The 16,837-nt window shown below is 43.9% G+C and overlaps 1 protein-coding gene across 1 annotated transcript in view; it reads right to left on the reverse strand.

Annotated features, from left to right (window-relative positions):
- Positions 1-8,882: 8,882 nt before the first annotated feature.
- The window catches only part of GLT1D1 (glycosyltransferase 1 domain containing 1), a gene marked incomplete at both ends in the record, with an annotated part of 42,071 nt that continues 34,116 nt past the window's right edge, over positions 8,883-16,837 (reverse strand). Inside the window, 2 exons of the mRNA XM_082293651.1 lie at positions 8,883-9,029; positions 14,648-14,746. Of these exons, the coding sequence (XP_082149777.1) occupies positions 8,883-9,029; positions 14,648-14,746 (246 nt within the window). The remainder of the gene's footprint in view (positions 9,030-14,647; positions 14,747-16,837) is intronic.

Genomic DNA, 16,837 nt, shown 5'->3' on the forward strand with positions numbered 1-16,837 from the left:
CTGATTGTGGTGGTGGGAATAGTAAATACTTGATTATTTATTATTTTCTGTGGTAGAAGCATTAACAAAAGCTTGTCATTGCCATGTGTGTATTTTTGGGACTGCAGGAGAAGCTCCTGGCCACGAGCTGGGGGTGCTTGGACTCCTCCAGCCTCTAGTGCAGCCCTTTGCAGCAGCATAAATCACCTTCTGTGACACACCAGAGCTGCTGAACCAAAGCAGCCAAAACTCTTCTATCCCAATTTCTCTATGGCCTGGTCCTCCTTCAAAATATGCCTCTGCTGAAAAATTGTAGTGACCATAAATTTTTTGGCTGTGTATTGGGGGAGTGGTGTGATAATTTGGCTGTTTAGACTGTGTTTGCCCCGCAGTGCAGAGCACGTTCGTACCTGGGCCCTGTGTGATGATTCATTGATTGCAATTAGTCAGGAGGCTGGGGCAGCTCTTTGGAGAGGAGTTGTTGATAGCAGCTTCCTTGTAAAGGTTGTTGTTAATGATTTGATTTTTTGGTGGTGCTGGGTGGTCACTCTCGAGCAGGGAGGACCTGGGGCTGCCTTTTTCCACTCCTAAAGCCTTGACTTGCTGTGTGGTTGGTTTGCTGGTTTTTCTCAAGCTTTTCCTTACAGAAATGAATATTCAATATAGCAGAAAATGTTTTGTTATGTGGAATGTATTACGATAAATATTCTGTTTAAACCCTTTGGGAGAGTTTGGTGGGGTTTTTTTTCTTTTAAATAAGTAAAGCTGGACTCAAAAGGCTTCATTTGCAGCTGTTCAAATTAACTTTTTCTGGTGGAAATAATAGAGGTGGAGAATTAAAACGAATATTTTATGAATTTTTTTGTAAGGGAATTTACAATCCACATGTTAGTTTACTTCAATTTAGGTTGCCTAGGAAAGGGCTAACAAGGAACACAGCATGTGCTCCCAGCCTCCAAAGGCAATTTGTTATGTTAATAGATTTAAATATTTGGTGTGGAAGAGAAAAAAGAACATTTCACTGGCTGCAGCACAAACCAGGCTTGCAGTCATTCGTGATCTTTATGTAGGAGTCAATGAAACATTTACTGGAAAGCAGAGGTTTATGTGACAAAAGTCTGCTCCTGTTGAAATACAGCTTCCCATCAATGTCAACACAGAGTAGTATTCCACGGAGCTTTTCCCTGGGTGACAATTATTTTAATTATTCACGTGGCAGAGGAATTCTTGTCGCATTTCAGCACGAACACCATTACTCCGGAGCAGGTGCCGGGTTTGTTAAAGCCTCGTGAGCCGCGGTGGCCCCGCTCTGCAGCTGAGCCTGGTGAGCTCCCAGGTGAGCAACACCTGCAGAGGCTTCCCAGGACACAGAGGAGGGACAGGACACTATTGTGGGCACACAGGCACTCATCCCTCTTCCCAAAGCATACATGTGGCTTTATTCATCATTTTGGAGTAAATTAAAATAATACCCCTCCTCAAATCTTTATTTTGGGCTAAACCACGCCAGTTTGGCAGTAGTTGCTTTTCTCTAGCATTGCATTATCTTGCTGGATGACTTTGAGTCTTTGAGATTGTTTCTTTAACCTTGGGGTTTTTTGGTGGCTTCAGTTTGGTGTTAGGGCTGGAAACTCATCTTTGCATGCTCTGCTTTTAATCTGAGTCAAGCAGTAGCAATGGAACGGCATGTTTGGAATAATTCTGTATTTTCTCAGTAGAATACTGAGCCACAGCCTTAACCTTCCCAGTAGTTCATGGCAGTTGCAGCTGAGTTATTTGATTAAAATATTATTTCTACCAGCTACTTGCAAGTGCTGCAGCAATCTGATTTATCCTCATTGTCAGCGTGTGTTTGTTTAGCCTTTCAGACGGAATGAACTCACCATTCATTTGGCACTAATGCCAAGGGAACTATTGTATTCCAAAATAATGGAGCATAATATGCAGCAAAACATTTTGCTCGTGCAGTTGCATATAAGACACAATGGAAATTATTTGGTGGCTCAGGGTGTTAATCTGCTTCCTCCGCAAAGGGGACTTGCGGGTTTTGTATCAGCCCAGAGTTATCCCCACTCCGGGGAGGAGCTCCGTGTGTCCAAGGCCAGGGGTGGAGCTTTGTGCTCTGGGGTTACAGGCTGAGTGTTGTCACAAACAAATGACAATGTACTTGTCACTTTTTCCTGCAAAACCTGGATTTCTCTGAATTTGGCCTGAAAAATGCTGGGGAACTGAAGAGCTGGAACGTTTCAATCCTCAGTTTTTAAGCAGCATTGAGAGTCGAGTGCCCAGTGTTATGGCACAAAGGTGATTTCCAAGGTGCAACACACAGCCAATATTCTCAACAACCCCAGTGGGAGAGGGGAACTCCAGTGAACATCAGGCCCTGGTGCCTCAGAACAGACACACACGAAGGCTGGCATCTCTCTGGCATTCTGCACTTCCCACATCTGAGCTCCAGGCCTAAGCCATTAGAGTCCTTCCAAAATGTCTTTGCAAGGCTTTTTATTTTTAATAATGTTTGCTTTTCTTTGTATTTCTTGACAAGATACTGCCAGTCGACACATGAAAAGGTAGTTTTCACCTCTTCTGTATATGGATACTCAGTCACACATAAACCTTACTGTAATTTAATTTTAACACTGTCATAGCAACATTTGATTTTTCTCTTTTTAAGCAAGACCTCACTTATTTCTGATTAGTGGGCAGAGCAGTTCTAGCCCTGGCCTGTGTTCCAGGAAAAACTGAAAATAAACAAAAGGAAAATCAGGGAAAGCATCAGCAGCACATCCTCATTACTGCATTTATCTTAAGGGGCTCTCTATTTTTCTCCCTCCCAAGAGATGAAGCAACGAGGTTTTATTTAAAGTAAGTTTCTCTTACTCAGTCCTTAATGGCTTGAAGTTAATGCCTTGAGGAATAATCTGACTTATTTTCTCTAATTTTCTGAAGCAGAGCTGCTGCACAAATCTCTCCCACCAGTACAGCCAGATTCCCCAACCTTCCCCTGAAAACTGTGCACAACCTGCTTTGAAAGCCTCCCCACCACGCACGAGGGTGCAGCTGATCCTCCTGCTGGGGCAGATGCCCACCTCAGCCTGGCATTTCTGACAGGGATAATTGTGCTGCTCTGGGGCACTTTTGGCCTTACCAAAAATAGATGGGAGGAGGGAGCTGTGCATTTACAGGCACCACGAGGAGGGGGAGAACAGCATCTATTTTACGTGACAGCTTCTGAAAGAGCATCACAGAAGTGCCAGCTTCATCTCCAGGCTTTCATTATTTTTTGCCTCCCATGATTAAATTTCTGTCTTCCCAGAAACCTTCCACTATCAAGACACATTAATGGCAGTCCTTGCACGCACATCATTTGCTTGTGTGGCAGCTGTGGTGGAGCAGGGATGGTTTCACAGCAGGCAATCCTGAGTGCCACTTCAGGGAGGTGGCAATGAATCTGTTCTGGGTGCTCCTGTGCCTGCAAAGGGCAGCCCAGAGCTGGGCTGGGCAGGTCACTGCCTCCTGGCAGAAAGGCAGCCTGGCAGCAGCAGGAGGAAGGGCAGGAGGGGCTGTGGTGTGGGACAGTGGTACCTGAGCCCTGCTGGCTGGGAGCCTTCCCTCTGCGAACCTGAGCACATCCCGGTGTTTTGTTCCCACTGAGGCCGTGCAGGAACAAGTGTTTTAAGTGTGGAAGGGATGGAGAAGTTCTCTCGTTTAGCTACAGCACAGTGACTAAAAAGGGTTGAGGACGCAGCAGGTAACCAGACAATGCTCCAGGGACACCTTGGAGCACCTCCCAAGGCTGCAGGATAAGAGATGTAATCAGTAAGAGACTAAATACAAACAAGAGACTGAGCTACAGGCTCTGAGAAAGGCTTTAAACCTGTTCAGAACAGAATAATTTCTAGGGTCATACTGAGATGAAAAAGAGAGTGAAGTGGTATTAGAAGATGATGAATATTCAGAACATGTAATACTGATGTTCTCCTATTCCAGAAAGTGGTTATTAAATTTGTCCATTGCCTCTTACTCTGCTATGCTGTCATACAGAAAAGGATGCAGCTTTGTTGCCTGACTTGTGGTGCAGCCTGTGTGAAATAGCACAGGGCCAAGAGAGCCTCAGTTCAAACCACCTCACACAGTGTGAGGTGCTGGAGATGCTGGCTATGGGCAGCCCAGCCGTGTTAGCTGGGCCAGGTGTGCAGTGCAAGGTGTGAATGCTTGTACAAGCAGGAATTTATGCAACTTTTTAATGTGATTTCAGGTGAATTCTTACTTACCTAAACCTATTAAAAGCAAAAAAACTTGGGAAGAAGCTAGGAGCTGTAAGGGATATGAGCTGTTGATGTATTGCTCAAGTTAAATTAAAGCTTTGGTAACTCGGTTCACCTCTCTAAAATAACCACTAAAATAACAGTGTGGCTTTTCAATGGCAGGGATTAATTTTTGAAGCAGTAGAAGGGCATTTAGTTTCAATGAATGATGAAACTTGATTGAATCAGGCAAATGAAATAAGTGACCTCTATCTGGCAAGGTTATACTTGTGGCTGGACTTGTGTCTTAAGCAGATGTGAAGCACACAGGAATGGGAATTGCGTGTAAGAAGCACATTAAAATATCATAAAAGGGGTGCCAGCACTTGTTCTGGAGCAGGAAGGGTTAAAGGGTGCTGCAGAGGGTTAATGCTCTTCCAGGTCAGGTGTCCACAACTGTGATTTCTCAGTAACCAGATGTTCTCTGCTGGTTTAATTAAAATGTATTGTTTAATTTCAAACAAATGTTTTAAATTAGCTGGATGGCAATGCTCTGGGGGAAATGAATTTCTAGAGTCATTTTTTTAGGCACTGGACAAAACAAATGCTGGCCTACATTTCTTGGAAAGGATGTGAGACTTCAAGTGCCCTCAATATTTGATACCTAAAATAGATGTCATAGGAATGACACAGAATAATTACTTGATGAAAATGTGCTTCATTTAGAGAGAATTAAATTGCAGATGATTATCCACCCCTTTAAAAAAATGTAGATTGTTTCTTAAAAAATTAGGAATCCTGGTTTTTATACAGTTTGCTCTTCTATTGGTGACTGTGAGACTTTATTTTAATAAGTAGCTGCTTTCCTCTAAAATTCCCAATGCAATTAAGGCCCTGGAAGATCAAGGTTTTCCTTTGTCTGTGTCAGGCAGAATTAAAGGCACTGAGGAACACTGGGACAGGTACAAGGCTGTAAGGGACCTGCTCTGACATGAGGTTGAAGTTTCAAACATTAAAGGAACTGGGCTGGGACCAACCAGACAGAGGAGGGTGAAAGTGAAATAAATTCTGGAGTGATGAAATTACTTTGGACAACTTAATGAAAAAAAACCGCTCAGATCCCACTGAGGCATTAAATGACTGAATTCCACATGGAAGCACCCATCTCCTCTGACAAAACTGTTTCTTTATTTTCATGGAGAATGACTCCTGACCTAAAGATTAAAAAGGCTGAGGGGAGAGAGGGACAGAACGAGTTATGAGCCCGTAGACAGGAGAAAATATGTTGGAGAAGAAGACTGAAGTGCTTGTGCATTCAGTAAACCTAAAGGTAGCATTTGCAGGTGTTTGGGTTGGTTAACACACAGGCTAAATTGATGGGAAATGATTTGCAGGAGAGGCACAGATACTTGAAAATCTTTCAATATACACTTTAACATTTTTCTTTTACAATTTTAAGTCCTGGTATGGTTATAGCAACTGCCTGCTGCCAGGCTGGAGTGCTGGGGTTCTGGAAATGGGAACGCCAATGGCCAGCACCCCAAAAAATGGGAAAACTTACCCAGCATCAGTGTTCTTTGGGCAGATGCTGGCTAGGTCTGAAGGAGAATGTAGAAAGTAACTCTGAAAATTGGGATATGTGTGCTTTAGGGCTAATTAAAATGAAATCCTAACTCAGAAAGCTCTCATTGCACGTGGCTGGGTTTTGTCACAGGCCACCAAATTGTCTCCAGTTCTGGGGTGATTGTGCAAAGAAAGGGAACAGCATCGTGGTACCCATTGTACAGGTCCACTGCTTCCATTCAGTTCCCATGGATTCAAGGGCAGAGTTAATTGCAAAATAAAATGCATGTAATTGGATTAATTAACAGTACATTTCAAGGTCCTGAAATACAGAAGTAGCCGTGGGGTAAATGCACAATGTAGGTTTTTTCCTGCAAACAGAACAAGTGCTATTTTTGGAGCTGTATCTGCATCTCATCGAGGTGTGCTTTGCTTAAAAAGCTGCTTGGGTAGGAGTGGGGCTTTGAAGGGGAAGATAAATACTGTAATTAGGGCTGCAGGACAACAAAAGGATTATTCTTACCTATAAAATCATCTGAGTGAAGTTGCTGGAAAGATAATTATACCCAAAACTGCTTGCATGGGTCTCATATTTTCCTTACAAGGACTTACAAGACTCATTGAATATTTATAGGCCTGGAACATAAGACTGGATGAAATTTAAAACATAAATCCTGTCGCAGTTTATGATGATGAAATTCCCTGCAGTTGTTGCCCCAACCTTTTAGCCTTCATGGCCGGGCTCCCTGTGGCAGAGCAGGAGCCCCTGTGATAAATGAGCCCAGAGCTGACTGCCCTTGATTGATGAGTGCTGCCTCCTCTGATGACTGCACACAGTCCTGAGGGCTCAGCTCACCACACTTTGGGTTGTTTTCCCTTTTTTCCCTTCATGCAGCTCTTGCAGAAGGGCTGTTTGTGCTTCTGCTTTGGTTATCACATGCAAATGAGCATGCTGTTTCCCAGATGCAGATTTCATATTTATAGATTAAATACAGCCTGAAAAATCATATGTTAATTACATTCTGAGGGTGTAGCAGAATTTCTCACTTGAACATATTTTGTTTTGCTGGGAATAGCACAAATTCCAGATCAATGTATTTATAGTTGCTTGAAGCTTGGTAATAAATGTATCAGCCTGCAGAAAAAGCTTTCTAATCATTACTATTACTAATCACTTACCATTAGCTCAATGCCTAGGCTTCTATCCCACATTGTTTATTTGCTTCTAAAAGCCTATTTTTCTCAGAAGACAACCACTACTATTGGAAGAGCAATGGGGGGGAAGGCTAAGGATCAAAGCCAATCAAGCAGGTTATCAGAAATAAGCTGGCAGAGGAGATCTCCGAGAGGTTTTGAGAGGAACAGGACTCCCTGAAGTTGGCTCAGTTAGTTGGAAAAGTCCTTTTTGTTTTTTTATTGCTAATAAATGTCCCCAGCCCCATGTTAAGCTGAAAATCCACGTTGTGGGAGTTCCCCCTTCAGTGTCTGGTTTGCAGTGGCCAAAAGAGACACAGCAGTGCCCTGGGAGGGATTGCTGCTCACTGGAGAAGGAGAGGTCCAGGGAAACACTGCTCCTCCAGGGCCAGCAGGAGAACCCAGCCAGAGGATTCTGCTGCAGAGTCTGTTCAGGGCTGGATGGTGGCTTTTAAACTGAGGAGTAGCACAGCTGCACTTGCACCCCAGCATGGCAAAGGACACACCAGGAGTATTGAGGAAAAATGTGCTCAAAAGGGAGTGCAGCAATTCCTGGGTTTTAAATCAGGCTGGTTTTGCCCTCGGGGATTGTGTTATTGAAGGCAGAGCTGAGCAGCCCCAGCACAAAACAAGGAGGGAAATCTGGGAGAAATCAATATACAGCATTCAAACTGCTTTCTTATTTACTGTACCAGGCTCTTGCAAAACATAAGAAATAGAGAGGAAAGCTTAAAATACACAGTGAACTTCATTATTACAAAGAGAAGTCTGACACAACAGCCACTGAAGTCAACAGAAAACATTTCCCAGGCTCTCCTTGGGGCAGGATGGAGACTACACAAAGCAAACAGTTCCTACCAACATGTAGTTAGAAATATGACCCTCATTTTTTTTTTTTTTTCTAGCTTCAAGTCCTTTGATGACCAGTTACAGACACAAAGATAATGTCCATGACCCCTGGGCTGACAAGGGTGATTAGTGTGGACTTTAAGCAGAGCTCAGTCTCACTTTAAGACAGCCTGCTGCATTATATTGCAATACATCCTGCAAAGCCACAAATAAGAACAAGCAGTACCAAAACACAATAAATTGAAAATACACCCCCCCCCCTCCCTTTTTATAGGTCTCATAAATCTTTTAATAAATAAGTAAATCACAGAGGTACCAAAGGAACTGGCAAACTCAAGAGGTAGTTTATGTAACAGAGCATCTCTGTCTGTGAACAGCCACTGTTCCAGGGCACTGCACAGCTCTGGCACCTGAGCCAGGTCTGGGCCACCTCCTGCTCTGGTCCCCAGGAAAAAAAACGTATGCACAGGACTGCTGGGCCATAGTAGCTGCTCTGGAAGGGCTGCAGGGGCTCAGGGGGCAGCACAGAACAAGCCCTGTGCTCCTCCCTTGCCCCAAGCATCAACATTGCCTTTGCTTCTTGTGCTCGCTGCTGGTCTGAGGGAAGGTGTCATGGTAAGAAGGGAATGCTCTGGTTGTGGAGCAGCAGCTGTGGGGTGGGTACCTGAGTTCAGATGGGTGGAAGTGGAAGGGAAGCTGCTGCTGCTGCCGGGGCTTGGGGTGCACCACGGGCAGAACATTTCCCACAAGCTCTGTGTGGTGAGAGCTGCCCTGGGTGCAGGAAATCCTGCACCCTCTGAGGCCTCCTCACAGCAAGCAGCTGGGCTCTGCTCCAGGGCTGTCCTCCTGCTGCTCTGGGGTGAACTGGCACACAGGCACAGGGAGCTGAGCTGGACACCTGGGACACTGTGGAGCAGCTGTGATCTTGGTATGTTTGAACAGAATAACAATGCCTGTCTGTTTTTCTGAAGAGAACCCAAGAGAAACCCAAACCTAATCACATTTCCATCATTAAAGTGCTCTACTGGCTGTCAGCTGGAGTCTTGCAAGTCACTGGAGTCTCAGCACAAGATTCTGGTAGGTTTTCCTTTCACCTTCCCAGGAATGATGTTTCTTCACGTAATCTTTGGCCCTTGTTATAATTTCTTTTTCCATTATGGGGTCATTCATCAAACTCTTGGACAGCACAACAAACTCCTAAAAAAGATAAAGAAATTAATCAATTAAAATTTCTTTGAAAAAGTCCTAATGCTACTGAAATAGCTGGTACCTGTCCAACTGTGAGCCAATATATAAAGCTGTCCTAAGTCATTTTTCAAGGTCAATACTGTATTTATAAAGAATGATCAATAATAATTTTATTATTTTATGCAGCCCACCAATTAAAACATTAAAAATCAAATACAATTCCCAGAGTGTTAAGACAAATAAGCAACAAATTTAATGGCACAAAAATTGTCTGCCTACCCAATGGTTGGAAACCCAGGCTGGTTGTAAATTAATTGCCTGCTCTGCATGGAGGACAACAATCAGATGTTTGAGCTCAGCTCAGCTAAACTTTTATCTCATTGCTACTGCAGCATCTTCAGTGAATTTTATGGTAAGAGTAAAAAAGTCACAACATAAACACAGTGTAAAGATAAGAGCAGGCATGCAGCAGCCAGCTCTTCTGGAGGGGCTGCACCTGGGCAGATACAGCAGGGTTAGCTCAACAAACACCAAAAAAAGCCATATATTCCCTTTAACTTCACTGGGCAAAATACCAGAGCTCAAAGATCACAACTGTTCCTCTGCCTGCTCCTCTGCCTCTCTCATTTACTTCTGGGCAAGAGAAATTGTGATCTTCAAACATGTGAAAGGAGATTTGATGTCTGAACTAATCTATTCTGAGCAGCTGGTCTAATTTTCTATCAAGAGACAACTTCCAGTGCTTCAGCTTGATTACAAATGCGCTCAGATCTGTGCAAAATAGTGCCTTGGTTCAGCTCAGGAAAGCAGACAGCTCTTATGTCAGTGGAAAATTAAGATAATGTACTACTACACAATTGGTAGCGAAGATCAGTGCATGGGGACATGGGGGACAAAGAGGATGGGAGAAGGAGATACATTATTTACACAGCCTGTCAGCTGTGACAGGAAATATCACAGGTAACACCAGAGCTCATCTCAACATTAGCTAAAGTAGAAAACTATACCTGAAAATCTAAGTACACAGAGTGTCTAAATACCTCCTCAGATACAGACTCTCTGGCTAGCACAGAATGGGCTTTGCTGGGGCAGGGCCAGTGCTGGCTGTGAGGAAACATCGTGGGCTGGGAGCCCTGGCCCACACTGCTAAGGGCAATCACAGCGAGCACGGGACCAGCACTGCTGAGACTCCCTGTGACAAGACAAAGCAGCAGCATGTGCATCACTGCCAGGAAATGAAAGAGTCAGAGACACAGATCACTTCTGTGCAGAGCTTTGTAACCAGCTAAGAGAACGAGCAGATTTTCATGGACATGTGAACAGCAACCCCTTACTCTACATCAGCCAGTGCTGCTGCTGAGCTCTGCTCTGGCCACAGAGCAGCTCTGGCAGAGCCACGAGAGCCACGTGCTCTGTGTCCAGCCTGCTGCCCACCCACAGCTGCCCTGGGCTGATTTAACTGGGATTTCAGTCCCTCACTTGTGAGATGTCCCCAGAGCAGGGGTGGGAGCACCCGAGGCTGTGTCTGGCAGAGCCCACCCCAGCTCCACACACACCTTCCTCTCCTCCCCCAGCCACAACAGGCAAGGTGGGAAAGTCTCACCTGACTTGTGCTGGCTTCATCCAATTGCCTGGGTAATCACAGTAATAAATACTGTTCACACTGAACTTCATTCCAACTTTAATTTTATGCTCCTGTGGAGGATTTTATTTAAAGTAATGTTTAAAAATAATTTATGTAAATTACCTAAGAACAGAAGCAGCAATGTAACATTTCTTGACAGGTAGTCCTATTAGCATTCTTTGAAAATGTGGAGATGGAGGATAAAAACTTGGAAACATGTAAATGATAGAAGAAATGAGATCCTTATTCATGGTTACCATACTTAAGGCTGAGGATAATTTCAGGAAAAAATGCCAAACTGAGTCCAAAGCATAAAATTTGAGAAAATGCAGGAGAGAAAAAAAACAAATGGAAAAATACCAGGAGATGGAGAGTAAGGACTTCTCAGGCTTATCCCTACTTCTTCTCCTAATCCAATGTGACCACCCACAAGTCACTTGCAATCCGACTGGAAGCCAGTGGGAAGATTCACTGTGACTTATCTGGGTTTTGCCTCTTACCCTTGGAGCAGCTGGCTTAGCTTGTTTTCAGGTTTGGATGCTCAGCTTTAGATAGCAATAACTTCATTTTTCAGGTGTCTCCCCTAACTACAAGTGACTGGCATTTCAGTTGTGGTTTTGTGGCAAGTCTGAGGCCTGGACTTGCAGCATGCAGACATTCAGAACTCTGAGCTCTTTCAGAAAATCCAGCATTTCATTCTGCTTTTCTAGAAGCCTGGAATATATAAAGTAATTACAGGGAGGCAACACAGCTCCAGTAGCTGTTGTGCTGTATCTGTGCCAGTGATATTTGCACAAATATTTATGCACTCCCTTATTTTGTTGTAGATGGGAACTAAACTTCAGTTTTGGTGAAAGAGGGGTCAAATTCACAAATTGCCTTTCAACTATCAAACCTGAGGGTATGAGCTCCAGCAGCCCAGATGAAGGAGGTGATATTCATGCTAGCTTACTACTTGGGGCCATCCATATTTCTAATAAACCTTTACTCCCAGACAGGAGTGGGTATAATTAATTTAGAGGTGGCAGCAAAACACAGTGTAAAAGTTGAGCCTCAGCAGTCAGTCACAACCCAGAAAAAGGGGAGAAAATCATCTCCTGTACATCCAGAAGGACTCTCACATCTGCCCTTTTCAGGGGAAGTACTCCACCACAAACACAGGCATTTTTCAACAGCAACATCCACAATACAGTTTTCTCCTGGTAAATTGACCAATCATCCTTAAAGAAAATGTCAACTCCTCTATATAGTACCTAAAATAAATCCTGTATAATATTTTGCAGAGACACAAGAACCCAGGTATCCAGGAGATAAAGCTGGAAAATGAGTGCACTGAGTAAAAAGAATGAATAATTCTTCAATTACCACGAGAGCTGCACCGGTGCCGCAGCTCACACATAATGAAAATAAGATGCATGGTTAATATATTATTTATATAATGAAAGCAAGTCTGCAATTAAAGCATTTCACAGCAGCTTCAGCAGACAGAAGGACACGATCCTTAAACAACAGGAGTGAGCCCAGGGAAGGCAGAGGGCAGGTGTGACTGCAGAGCAGGGACAGATGCAGCTGGGGCAGCTGGAGCCCAGCAGGAGCTGGCCCTGTGCGCTCCCGAGGCCAGGGGCCAGCGTTCCTGGGGAGCCTGGCCTGGGAGAGCTGCCACTGCCACAAGCTCCCAGCTGCTCTGCTCAGGTGAGGGGGCAAAGGCCTGAACTCCGGGGCTGCTCCTGGCCTGGAGCCCTGGTGGAGAAGCCCTGACCGTGTGGCAGAGGGGAGCACTGGAAGCCAGAGCTGTGCTGCTGCTCCTCCAAACGCTGCCTCTGCTCTCAGGGGCTGGCCAAGCCCCACACCCTCAGCCTCCCTGCATGCTTGGTCCCTCTCTTATTGGCTTTGGAGTTTATTTACCTCCTTTCTCTTTATTTAGGTCCTTCCATGAGCTTTTACAGACATTGAACATGTAATTCTGAAACTTAGCCTGCTGAATAACTCTTTGTGTCTTCCTGTTTAACACAGTTTTCCATTATTTATTGCCCCATTCTTATCTCTTACTTTTTTTTATTTCAGGTCCCATTAACTCAGTGTCAAATATTCCATAAACTTGCAAATTCAAGCAGCAGCAGGATCAAACCATGATTTAAAAGTAATGTGCACAGTAATGTGCACAAATGATGGAGTGTCAGGAACAAAACGTTCTATGGCTTTCACTGTCAGATTAACTGTTTCCATCTGAGTGCTGCCTCCAGTGACTGGCAGGGCTTTTGCTATTTCCAGCCAAATGCAAATGGTTAAGGATGGCTACAATTAGACACAACATCTCCTACTTTCCTGTAAGCCACAAAAGCTCACTTCCAGCAAGAATGAAAGAATAAAGCCAACAGCACTCACAATTTAAAACAATCCTCATTGCATAATGGTTAATTAATATCCCTCTACTTTGGCTTTCAAAAGACAGCAGGCTCAACTGCTCCTATCTGAGGTACTTGTACTGCAAAGCTTTCCCTCCTCAGATCAGAAACAACTGAAAACAAGCAATGCCTTCTACTCCTGAGCTATGATCCAGCCTGTATCTTCACAACCAGATAGGATCCACCAAACTTAGCAAAGGAAATTCCTTTTCTAATCCACCAAACTTCGCAAAGGAAAATTTCTTTTCTAATCTTTGTTGGTCCAGATTCTTGGAGCCAGAGACAGACTTTGCCAAGCACCTGGATCCAGTTCTAGACAGATTTATGGCCTGTGACTCTAGTCCTGATGTTAAAGACAGCCCTTCCATCCTCAGCCATTTGTACAGAGCCACTGATGCCACTGGGACCCCTGGGTGAAATGTGTAGCAGATTTTTAATTGATCTCCAGTCCCAAATAAACACGTGGAACGTGGGATGCTTGGAGGTCACAGAAGAGGCTCCTTACAGGGATGGATGACGAAGCTAATTGGGGCTGGTATGAATAATGAATCTGAATTCCAAGCCAAATGCAGTCAGAGTGTTGAGGGGAAACAACAGAATGTACCAGCATTAATACCAGGAGAGCTCTCAGTCCCTGGTTCAATAGGATTGTGTGTCCTGGAAGCTTTGGAGGAGCATATGGAAGTCGGTGGGCTTTTTTCAGGGAATACACGTACAGAAGTTATCAAAGAAATATTTTGGGTTTGGTAGTAACCACTGGAAACACTGACTATTCCAGAAACAAACAAACAGAACCATACTTGAATTGCAAGAGTTCTTCTACTAAAAAACTCCTCCAAAGAGGATTCACCTTCCAGAAGCACAACTTAACATAATGCATTAATCACACACTCCACAAAGTAAATAAATAAGATATATTTTCTACTTTGCAAAATTATCAAATGGTCTATTCTAGTATGGTTTCTTTAATCTTGAGTTGGATAAAACTTGGAGGGAATCTTTTTCTGAGAGTCATCTTCCACAGCATACATGAATATGTAACAGCAAAGCCCTAATGCAGGAAAATATGCTGACATGAAAATTTCCAGCATTTAAATATGGTTAGTGTTCCCTCTCTCCCCACTCTTATTTAACTTCACTGAGACTTCATCCTAACACTTGACTTAATTTTAGTTATTAATTTCTCTGACTGAGCAATATCTTGCACCTAAAAATACTTTACATTAACACTGACTGCAAAATGTGTCATCTGAAACTTGAAGCTCATTCTCTTTTGGTGAGCTACAGCTTGTCTAATACAAGTTCCTATTCCAATTATTTATTACTTGAAGGGAAATCTGACACATCCAGAGCATCTCCTGCAGGATTCAGTTATGGAACCTTCAAACCCCAGTGCAACAAGTGGCTCTGAGCAGCTCAGACAAACATTCAGCAAGGCTGACACCTAGTACAAGCTCCCTGAACTGCAAATGCAGGGGAGGCAGCAGCACAGCTCCAAAAAGGAGAATCTGGGGAAAACTGCCAAGAGGAAAAGCCAAGCATCCAGACAGACACAGGCCTGTATAGAAAAGGAACCTAAGGAGCCGTGCTTTTCTTACCTGGGGATTTGAAAACAGCAGTCCTGTTTCCTTGTGCTTTATTATTGCTGCATTCCCAGGAATGTTCCTAGCCAGCACTGGAATTTCTAAATCCATTGCCTAGAGGAATATTAAAAAAAAAAAAAAGGAAACAACAATTTATAAGGATTCATGGATTTTGAGGTGCTAATGATGACAATTTTAATAAGAAAAGTAGAAACAACAAACCAAACTTCTTTCCCACCTCTCCAGTTTTTTAACTGAAATATACCATGTGTAAGGTGATCTCCTATGTGGAACTTCTTGGAAATATTTGCTTATATTTCTGTTATTCTTGTAACTTTGAACACATTATCAGAAGCAATCAGTGCAGAAAGTCCACGGATAGCTGCTCCATCCTTTATTCTTTCCCACTTCGAAGTGTGCACTTTGTTTTCCCCTGGAAGCTCCCAACACCAGGCTTGAAGACAATAAAATTAAAGTCCAGCTCAAAGGTTGTTACCAAGTCATTCCCTTACTGTGGGTGAGAAGATGTGTTCAGAGCACACAAAGCCAGGGAAATGGCTGTTTCCTAGTTCTGGTCAAACACAGTTTCCCCAGATTTTCTATAACATGCAGAACTCAGGACTTGCGGGCAGTTCAACAACAGCAAAGGGACCTTGGAAGTCACTTGGCACTTTCTGCTGGGTTCTGATTCCTGTGGGTCACAGAAAGCTCTGGGAAAAGCTTTTGTTTTGAGATGATCTGTGGGCATGGCCTTCCCAGGACTGCGAGCGAGCAGGGGCTGCAGGAGGGGACAGTGACAGCAGCGCCTGAGCTCTACCAAGAGAGCACAGGAAAGTTCTGCCCTCAGAACACACTGTGCTTCCAAACCACAAGATCTGCACAGCCTGTGGGACTCCTCAGAGAGCAGGGAACACATCTGAAGGAGGTATTTGTGTGTGCTCAGGTAAATACATTAAAAAGGAAGGGAGCTGTGGGCTCTCAGCGTTTCAGGCTGCTGCAGAATCAGCATCCACTCCAGGCCAGCCAAGCATTCCCCAGAGAGCACTGCCAAGCCACTTCAGAAAACACAGCTTCAGCTCTGAGTGTGCAAACCCTGGGCACTCAGCTCTGCTGCTCGTGCATGTCCTGATCTGAAAGCTTTAATTACTATTGATGAATTGGGAAGTCTGGAGATGCCCTCACTGTAAAACCAGAAATATTCATATTGTGCAATTATCAGAGTGTCAAATGAGGAAGAAATTCACTCCCTGAAATCTTCACACTGTTTCATACTGATTCCCTGTCCCTCCAGAGTCAATGCATTTTTAATTGCTGTCATTACAATCCTACATGAGGAGCAATTTTGCTTCAGTCCACACAGCAAGCAAACAAAATTCCAAGGACAAAACCATGATTTTTTTATAGTTTGGACAAAACTGAAGAGACAAATACCCAGGCTGATAATGTACAGGAAGGGACTGCTGGAACTTTGCAACATATTTTAATAACTTAAAATATCCAAGGAAAGCACTGTTTAAATCACCACTGCAGATGTATTAGTCTGACCATAGCATTTCTATGGTCCTGGCACAACCACCTGCTTTGCAGCAGGTAGTGCTAAAAATAGTAACAACCCTTAATGATATAACCTCTTCTATGCTTTGTATCAGAAACTACCAGATTACCTGGGGGTAATTCAGACAGATTAATGAAGTGAACACAAACCAGAATAAATTAGAAATATATTGAGACACGGATTTTTTAAAAGGAAGTTTTTAAGAAGTCATTTTGGTGAAAGAAAACACGGTCTTTGGTCACCCACAAATCATTGGGTCATTTGCTCTGACTTCACTATTAAACAAATCTGTTTCCCAAAGGAAGAGATCCAAAAGCATTGGGTGGCAGTCTGGACAGATGTTCACAGAGCTTTGCCCAGGAAATGAGAGAGGTCAGGGTCCCACTCTGCCTGGCAGGCTGGGAATCTGCAGCTCCAGGAAGCTGCTCTTGGCTCCAGTTACCCCAGTACAGCCCCAACACCCCCAAGAGGGACAGAATTTCTGATTCAGCTCTGACAGCCTTACACACCCTCATGTTCAGGCTGCTGACCTCACTCAACACCTTCAGGGAATAAGGAATGAAGATATTTTACCTGAACTTCTGAGCTGCAAATCCTGAGCTGGGTGGTGGCAGTGAAGTGTGGCAGCGTCTGCTGTCACCTGCCTGAGG

Source organism: Coloeus monedula (genome assembly GCF_965178545.1).
Source record: "Coloeus monedula genome assembly, chromosome: 18".
Classification (NCBI taxonomy): domain Eukaryota; kingdom Metazoa; phylum Chordata; class Aves; order Passeriformes; family Corvidae; genus Coloeus; species Coloeus monedula.